Source organism: Apis dorsata, unplaced genomic scaffold (assembly GCF_000469605.1).
Source record: "Apis dorsata unplaced genomic scaffold, Apis dorsata 1.3 scaffold_796, whole genome shotgun sequence".
Taxonomy (NCBI): Eukaryota; Metazoa; Arthropoda; class Insecta; order Hymenoptera; family Apidae; genus Apis; species Apis dorsata.
This window is the reverse complement of record NW_006263937.1, coordinates 37,524-47,572: the sequence shown is the minus strand read 5'-3', so window position 1 is coordinate 47,572 and position 10,049 is coordinate 37,524. Positions and strand designations below refer to the sequence as shown.

The window sequence follows — 10,049 nt, the reverse complement described above, 5'->3', positions numbered from 1 at the left end:
AGGGGGGAGGGGGAGGGGGGTGGCGGCTTTTCCGCCAGGTCTGCTCGCGCGTCATCTCCCAAATGGATTTCGCATTGTTGTGCCGGAAGCTGCACGCCACGCTTTATTTCCCCTTTTCTCGTCGCGACGACGTATCACTCGTATCCCCGACACTGGGATCTCCCCCTCCTTCGCATTCTTCGCCCCTCCCTTTCGATCCATTAATTCGTTGAAATTCAACGTAGGAAGAATTCTCTCCCCCCTCTTCCTTTATTTTATTACACGTTCGACCGACAAACTTTGGCCTCACCAAGCTCAGGAGCTGTGAAACACGAGGATCGAAAAAGATACGGGTAAAAATTCCCGTATTCGAAATAATAGGAAGAAAAAAATGGTCGGATAATGGAATTTTCGGATAATAGATTAATCATTCATTCAAGTAGAAATGAACGAAATCGAGTGTTTCAACATTCCGTATCTTTTTAGGCGTATAAATTTTTTATGGTAAACAGCTGCGTAGAATTACGTCTTCGTTGCGCTTCGAATCATCCACCGTGTGTTCTTGCTAATTTCGTTACACTTTCAACATTTTTAACCTTTTGCCTTTTTCGCTCGGCCGAATCAACAACTCGAAACGATTTCCCGTTCGGTGAATTTCTTGGCTAACTTAAAATGATTTCACGCGCGAATTAACGTATAAAATTTTTTATATTCTAATATCTTGTGTAACTTTACGTATAAAGAAAGAAAATTTGTCGAATATTAAAGTCTATATCATGCGATATTTTAATAATAAAGTGATTACCAAGATGCATCCTCGATTTCCAATTATTCTTATCTTTCATTCGTTCTATATTCTTCTTACATTACATTTTTATTTTCGTCGCTATTTTCCTTTCCTCTACCGTCAATTCCTTAAGGAATAGAAATAATTTCGTTATTCAATAACGAAAAATCAAACTCATCCTCGCTCAAACTAATTTCATTACCGTATTCCACGCTTACTAAAATTCGAAAACTTTGAAAATAATATTTCTATTTCCACCGATTGTCGAATCTACGCCGAAAACATAGTTTTCGATCCTCGATTACGATTTAATTTAAGATAAAAAAAATCTAACCATTCGACAGTATATCCATGCTTTATAAGATCGTACGTAAATAGTTTATGAATCTATTCGTGCGAAGCGATATTTTAAAAAAATCAAACGTAAATAAATATTGTCGCCGTTCGAGTTGCCGCATCGATCCAAGCGATGCCTGAAAGTCACCTTTCCAGTTATCGCGTCGACCGAGTAGCGTCTCAGAGCGTATCGTTCGAGCGCAGAATTAAAACTACACTCGTTTTCGTTCACTCGACATCGTTCTTCGCTTCACATCGAACCGATTATGTTTAACTGACCGAACACAGGAAAATATAATATTTATTACATCTAAGTACATAATATTTATGTTATAATTTAAATATGTTAGAAAAGTATAATATTTACATCTGAATACGTGTATACGTTGTATTTACATTGTAATCTAACTACATCGCATATAAACATCGCTATGAAACGTTGTGCGGCTAACATACGAATAACATACATCCGTATATTAAGGTATTCGGATAATGGAGGTCTCTACTGTATATTTTATTTCAATAGTTGATTGTTTTTCTCGACTAAATTGTCGATCGATACTTTTTGTTTATTTTGATTTGATCAGTCGAATCGGTTAACGAACGGAAAAGCTTCGACTCGGAAAAAGGAATTGCAAGATTAACTAATCTGTATCTGGAAAACCTCACCACGATGATCGACTCGATCTGATTAAAATAGATTGTTAGACGTAAACGATATTTTCCATTCGTCGTAAAAATTATTATCTCGTCCCACAAAATTTCATCGTGAAGAAAAGAAAGGAGCACTTTCCACCAATACCTCGTCGAATGGGACACACGTTTTAAACACGTTTCGACAAGGAGGGGCGCTCTCGGATGCACGAGAGCTTACAAAAATGGCGCGCTCTCCATTATGGTTGATCGTTTCGAGGCGGTAGAGGAGGGGGGAGAGGCCAAACGGATCAAAGGTACGCTTCCAATCGTCAAATGGATTTTCCTTACACACGTCGTTGCCTTCCCTTCCTTTATTCTCGCGTCCAACACTCCGAAGATCGCGCAACTTGTTTCTCAGTTCTCGAGCGCGTCTTCCTTCCCTCCTTTTCCCTCCTTTCTTCTTCTCGCCAACAATACATTTGTTCGATATAAATGCTCGTTTATGAGCGAGCGTGGAGAGAAAATGTGGACAGAAAATACTTACCTTCGAACAATGGAAGTTTTTTTCTCTCTCTCTCTCTCTTCTCCTTTTCCGAAAAATATACGGTTATTGTTTAAGACCGTGCAACGTCGCACAGTGGTTCGAATAGGAAACAATATTGTTTCTTCATTATAATTTGTTAATCCTTTAATTTAGGTATGATATATAAACAAACATGTTAATTTTTACGTAAACATAGATTGTGAAGAATACAAATATTACTTATGACAATTATTGTCTCGGAATAAATATTTTAATATTTTCTGGTGATGAACTCATTCTAAGAGTATTATGATTTGATAAAATATTTTCGTTCCGTTTGTTTTTGTTTAGAACGATTCGGCTGTGCTAAAGAATTAAAGTGTAGAATAAAAAAGAAAATATATTAATCGATATATAAAAAATATGCAAATATATATAATAGATAACGAAAGTATTCTAACGCTTACATTTGCATACAATTTTTGACGAACAAAATATACAAAGAAAATTTGTTTAATACAACATGAGAGCAAAATTTAAAAATGATTCAACAATTTGTGCAGCACTTATAATATATTTATTATAAACACGCGTTATTAATAGATTACAAAATATATTGTTGATTTCGAATACGTTGTTAATAATTTTTATATATTTACGTATACAAGTGAGAGGATTTTTACGATTCGGTTGATGTCAAGCTATCGTTCCATCAACAATAACATAAAAGTGTGCTATAGCGTATAATATGTCAAAATGAATCCGAAAAAAGTGTGAAGCTATCCTTCGGTTGCACAAGGATATATATATGAAAAATGAAACGTATGATATAACTTGAAATAAAAATAAAAAAAAATTGCAGTTTTTTTTAAAATATGAATTATAACTTCAAAAATATACAATTATAAATAATCGTTGCTTTATTTTATTCACTATATTCGAATTGCTACTAGGAAAGGTGAGATACACCATCCTTTTTCGGATTGGACAATTTGTATTACGAAATTGACGAGAGAGATGTGTGTGTCGAATCTGTCCTGTTTGAAGAGGAAAAAAAAAAAAAAAAAAAGAATACAACTCCCTTAATCATCGGTCAACCCGCGTCGATTGAACAATCTTAAAATTCTTTCTCTGGCTCTTTGTGAAACACGGAGAGGGGGGGTATATATACGGGTATAACCACGATAATCCACTTGTTTCGATTTAATTTACTATTCCGTAACACCGGGTAAAACCAGCGATATCGGACATCCGATGCGGTTTTGCGCTATCCTATTAGATTGGTTTCAGCGTAGCTACGAGAGCTTACTCCCGATTTATACCCAATATATTTCAAATTCTTATCTATAAATTGCGTGTTTAAATATCGAATTTATTGCACGTTTTTCATCGGCTAATTGTTTGCTTTTTTTCATACCGTCAAATTTGCAAAAATATATCCCGTTATACGATAATTACGAGTCATTTAATTTCGGTCTCTTTTCCATACGAGGAGAGAAAATGATCATCAATAGGGTATTGCAATAGGGTATTGTTACGATTGGGAATAAATCGTTTGTTGAAAAAAAAATAAAATAAAATAATTGGAATTGGGAATATTTATTTTATTTATTTTATTTATTTTATGCTGCGCGCCCTCGATTTTCCAAAATTTAGAAATATGAATATACGAATTTGAACTGTAAGCTCGTGCTTATTAATTCGTATTTAAAAAATATCAATCTCTCAATTGGTTATAATAATATATAATCACAGCCTGTTTGAAAATATTCGTACAATCGTATTCAAAAAACTTTACTTTAAATATAAAGAATTTTTCTTTAGGATTCACATTTATAATTAAAAATTGTAAATTTTGTGATGATTTTGATCCAAAAACCTTCGTTACTTTTAAAATATTGCTCAACGATGAAAACACGTTGTTCTTTCGTGTACCGCTCCATTTTTAATAATCCTGAACTATCACGCTATCTTTTTTTTTTTTCTTTGGCAATAAATGGCGCAAAATTCAAATACAGAAAATTTATACAGAAAATTTCTAATTCCCCCAGCGCGTAGAATTATTCCCCTCTCAAGCATAAGAAAATATCGATTATTTATGGAATACTCAAATTGTCGCGTTGCTCGAGATCGAAGGATCTGAATCGAAGCTGTTCCCAATTTTAAAAACGAAAATGAAGTTTACAGGTATTCCAGACCTGAAATATAGGGGAGAGAATTGTATTTCGAGCATAAATTTCGATGGCTAGCCCCGCGGGAGGGGCAGAGGCGGGGGAAGTAACAACCACCCTAACTTGCCGCTCATCGCGTATTCTAGTCAGCAGTTTCGGGAGAGCGAGTAGCGGCCCGATCCAAAGCTGGAACTGGGTCAACATTTGCTCGCCAATCTGAGAAAAGAACGAAATACGGCCGCAAGAGAGGAGAGGAGTGCCTTCCCCCTCCCCTCCCCCCTTCCGCTGTGTCGAACGAGGTGGACGAGATGCCAGGTGGCCGTCTCTCGATTCGAAACCTCTCCTTGCTTCTGATCCCATTTAGAAATTCTCACCTGGAATTCGATTCGATTCGACTCTTGCTTTTTCTTTTTCAACTCCTTTTCGATCGTTTTCTCCGTAGAAATTGAGGGATAGACAGTTATTGTTAATTGAAATATTAGGTTGCGGTGAATCAACTGCGACTTGTACTTTTAATTGTTTCTATTTAATCTTATATCTTCTTTCTGTTACAAGTTTCTCTTTCTCGTATTGGTTCAACTGTTTTTTGAAAAGCGAACAATTCTTGTATGGGTTCAAGTATTATTCAAAAATTCAGACATGGAAAATCTTGAGAACAATCGAAAGCAAAAGTGTTTCGAAGTTGTGCTTATATAAAGCTCGAAATGGTAAAAGTCCATTTTTGAATGGAATTAATAATTTGTGACGAGAAACGGATACTGCTCGGTGATCGTACGCGATCCGGACGATGATTGGTCGTCGACGAAAATCGTAAACGAACGTTGAAATCATCACGAAAAAAAGTTAGGCGACTGCGCGGTGATTCGTAAAAGGAATAATTCGTTATTCTTTTCCGAAACTGCCAAAAAATCGATTAAGAAACAATCAGCATTAATTGATAGACGTGAACCTATTCTTTTGATATAAGTATGAAATTTTAATTCATACTCATTTCCCCATTTACAGTTGTTTTTAAAGAATAAAATATTCAAGAAGTTGTAATTTTTTCGCGCTGAAACCATAACATTTTATAAAAATTGAATATCTCAACTAATGAACTTATACTTTGATCGAATAGAGATTATAGGAAAAAATGACAATTTCATGCGACAAAGTATGACAAAGTATAATAACGAAATTTGTTTTCGAAATTAGAATAAAAGATAGGTAAAAGACGGGTTTATTTTTCTCCTATTCGTGAAAAATTGCGTATAGAGAAATAGATCGACTTCTATCCACGGATTTCTTCGCCGACGAGCATGAAAATAAAAGGCTAGAAAAACATTTCGATTCTTCCCTCGTTTCGCGCGAAACGAAAGCTTATACGCCAAAAATTAACGCGAGGTTTATAAAAACGGGGATTGAGCGGTGTGGAAAAATGAGAAGATGATCGTCGAAAAGCGAGAAACTTTTACTCGACCGAGTTTTTCTTTCATTTCTTTCATTTCCATATTTTCAGATTCATTTTTTTCGATTTCCAGAGAAAATTCGATTCGATGGTTTTCGTACGTATCTACGTAAACGTTTACCTTTGCCTTTGAATTAACGCACGCTCGAAGGAACAACGCAGAATCGAGCGACGAAAATATGGAGATCGATTCGAGAGAGAGAGACAGAAAGAAAGAAGAAAGAAAGAACGAGAATGAGAATAATATTGTACGCGTTTTTATTGCACTCGTTGTTCCGTCTTGTCCACGCGATGGAGGGGGAGGAGACGACGTTGGCCGGAGTGGAAAAGAGGGAGGAGAAGGAGGAGGAGGAGGCGGAGATGGACATGGAGGAGGTGGGGATGACGGAAGAGGTTATGGATCCGAAAATAAAGATAACCGATGTGCCCGACGTGGAAGAAACAACCGAGGAGTTCGACCCGACTTGGGACAAAAACAAAGTAATACGAGACGTGGCCTATTACATACGTGGCCACAAATTTGGCGATTTCGATCGTCGCTATTACAAGAGGTACGAGGACGCGGCGAAAAAGCCGTACGAGGAATTCCCGAAGCCGGCTCTGAGATCTCTGCACTGGGAGGTGCACAGGTTGGACAATTAATTATTATTTATTTTTTTCGATCGAATTTGATTTCGAATATTTGGAAATTCCAAAATTCCAAAATATGAAAATCCAACTGGTTTTTAAATGGAATCGATATTTTTTTTTTATTCGTTCGATAATGCTTCTCGATGAAATAGAAATTTTGAAATTTGGAAATGAAAATTTATCTAAGTTAATCGAGTAAAAAAAAAAGATTATTTATTCGTATTTCCTTCGATTCGTTCGACTCGTCGTCGATTGTTTACATCGTTTATTCCCCGAAATTATTTATACAATGATATCCTTTGAAATGGCGTTAAATGATATCCACCAATTCTGCATCGCTGTGTAATCGATATGATGGAACGAAATGTTATCCTATATCTAGTTAATTGATACGTATCGAGGCAAAGTGAATTATTTTTTTAAAAACGTTTCCTCGACAACTCGCTATCAATTTATACACGTTAATGCGCAACTTGAAAAAAAAATCAATTGATCAGTGGTTAACCGATATTTTAATTGTGATTTGATTTCGATTTCCGTCGGATAAACCGGTTTAAAAAATATCCGCGAAAGATCGATCGAAATGTATCCGAAATTAACCGCGAGTGGGAAAAAATAAATGAATAAAATGTAGAAATTTCGTGTGACAGATACTGCGACGCAAGTTTCCTCGAGTGTCTGAGATATCTCGAGGGCGTCATTGAGCAGACCGCGCTGAAACGGCAGGACGACACCATCACAGCTATAAATGAACAGAAATGGGCCTTGCCCGACAATATGCAGCAGATACTGTCCGTTCAAAGGGAATGTCTAAACGCGATGGAGCGTGACAAAAAAGTGATGCCGCCGTTCGAAGGTCCGATAGGTAAGTAGAGATCTTTTCGTTTTAAAATAAGATGGAAGAAAGATTAATCGATCGATAAGAATTTTCGCTCTACCTTTCTCATCTTCCTTAAATGAATTTTTCTTTCTTTTAAACAAAATGTACGAGAAAGATTTTAATTTTCTCAAAAAAAAAAAAAACTTGATTCTACATGATTCTCAGATACGCGGTGTCATTCTTAATTAGGATTCCACGTCAGAGCATTGAAGCTCTTTCGAAAATTTCGAATAAAATTACCCGAAGCAATTATTTATTAAAATGCTCGAACAACATTGAATTGTAGTTATTATTACACATTTTTCGAAAACGATTAAATTATAACTTTATAATTATTGTAATATATGATGTACCAACCGTCGATAATCGATGCTCACAAATTAGAAAGAGAGAGAGAGAAAAAAATATTCTGACTTCAGAACGATTTCAGTGGCGCACCACGGTGAGTTATTACATGTGCTGGTACACGATGCTCGGCGTTCCAGAGCTGAGCATTTTCGGGGAGCCGTGCGACAATCACGCGAACTGCGAGATCCGGCCAACGGGGGATCCGAGGGCCGATGACACGGAACCGTATGCCTGCGCCCTTTACAGCTTCTGCCCGGATCATTGTTGTCCCATGAAACGTATCGGGGATATGACGGATTGCTACCAGTCTGAGGCCAACCCCTGTTACGCTGGGAACGAACCAGGTGCGTAGAAATCTCGTAAGAGGATTGCCTGCTTCCTCTTGCCTCTAATTTTCTCCCTCGCACCTCCTCTTTCCCCTTCCCCTTCTTGGCAAGTTTCCAAGATATCGGAATGACGCAACATGTTCTGCAACTGTCTCTTTAATGAGCAGTTTTTTTTCAACGGAGTTCTTTTATCTTGTATTTTATTTTATTGAAGAAAGAAATGAAAAGAAGAAATGAAAGGATGATAAATTTGCGATAAATTTCTTTGCGTTCTTTTCGTTTCTTTAAATTTTAAATTTTTATTTATCTCAAGCGAGGAGAATTTTTGGTTATTTATTTTAGTGTTCATTCTGTACGTTGAATATTTTGCCTGAGTATATAAACAGTGTAGTCATAAATACAGTTTACGTTATGCTATAATTTTTGAACAGAAATTTATTTAATATTCACACAAATATGCTCGCGAGATTTATAATACGGTTTATTCGTTTCAAAGAAAGGGAAGTGAGTTCGCAAACAATTTTTTTGGATGCAATTCTATGTATATTTTGTACTTTTTTTTTTTTTATCATTCTGTACGTTGAATATTTTGTATAAATAAAAAGTGTAATTATAAAACACTTTACCTTTGCTGTAGAAAAGATTCTACAATGATATAATGGAATGGCTTGATCACAATAAAATTCCATTAAACCAGAAAAAAGATATCATAACTTTTGAGAATAGAAATTTATTTAATATTCACACACAAATATACATTTATTGCTCGCGAGATTTACATCCATTAAGCCTAATCAAAAAATTATTCGACAAGAGTTTATCGATGCTTAATAACTTAATAATATTTTTCACACATTTCAGTCTGGCTGGTGGAATCAACATCGTTTCAATTTGAGGAATTTTTTTTGTCGCGAGTCAGCCATTAACTGCGATATTATTATCGTGCCAAACTTGAACTAAATACGTCCACTCATCGTGAAGAAAAATACATCACAGTCACACAAACTTGTACACATATACATATGTATAGAAAGAGCATTCAATATATATAATGCATAAGATAAATTCTTTTCCTATTTTATAAATTAGAATTATTATTAGTTTTTTATATAATTGTAAAATGAAGTGAATGATTAAATTAAGGTGATCTTATTTAATATTTTATACAATAATTTTTTCTTTATGTTATATGTATTTTATATTATATAATTATTGAATTGAATATAAATTAATATTTATTTTAATAGAGATTTTAATAGAGAATTTAATATAAATTTATATTTAATATTATTTATTTATTTATTTATTTATATTTATTATCATATTTATATATCATTTTTAGTAAAATTCCTTTACATGTTTCATAGATGATTGCTTAAAGCTCATATTGAAGCTTCCATATCATGGATCAATAATTTTAGCATCAATTATGTTAAAATCAAAGGTAGTTATGGATTGTTTATGGTTAATGATAATTTATAAAATATTATTTAAATATGTTAATAATTTTTTTAATCATTATTAATGTATACTTATTGGTAAATTATACTATATTGGTATTTTAATTTCAAGATTAATATGTTTATGTCAATATGATGTAAAATCATATAGAATTAATAATATTTATAAGAATAATAACTTTTTTAATATTAAGATCATCTCATGGATTCAGAATTATTATTACTATTATTATTTCTTGGTAAATATAATTTATAGACAAACAAATAGACGTTTAACATTTATTAATAAAGCTGTAATTAATTTTATACCTTCATTAGTTTCATTAATACGATATACGTTCATCAAATATACCAGTTTCATTAAATTTAGTAAGAGAAGTTAACATTAATAATTAATTTATATATATCACGTTTCTTTCGTGTCGAATTATTTCAAACGATATATTTTCAATTTTCACAGGGAATAGAGAGTGCAAGTTGAGCCGAGAGAAGAATCAAGATTTTTTGAGCTTGGTTGGGAATCAGA

The 10,049-nt window shown here is 34.2% G+C and overlaps 1 protein-coding gene across 1 annotated transcript in view; it reads left to right on the top strand.

The window, feature by feature from the left end:
• The first annotated feature begins 5,891 nt into the window (after positions 1 to 5,891).
• The window catches only part of LOC116186504 (vitamin K-dependent protein S-like), a 4,782-nt gene continuing 624 nt past the window's right edge, over positions 5,892 to 10,049 (top strand). The window contains exons 1-4 of the mRNA XM_031513907.1: positions 5,892 to 6,508; positions 7,160 to 7,374; positions 7,809 to 8,081; positions 9,984 to 10,049. Coding sequence (XP_031369767.1) covers positions 6,114 to 6,508; positions 7,160 to 7,374; positions 7,809 to 8,081; positions 9,984 to 10,049 — 949 coding nt within the window. The 5' untranslated portion in view covers positions 5,892 to 6,113. The remainder of the gene's footprint in view (positions 6,509 to 7,159; positions 7,375 to 7,808; positions 8,082 to 9,983) is intronic.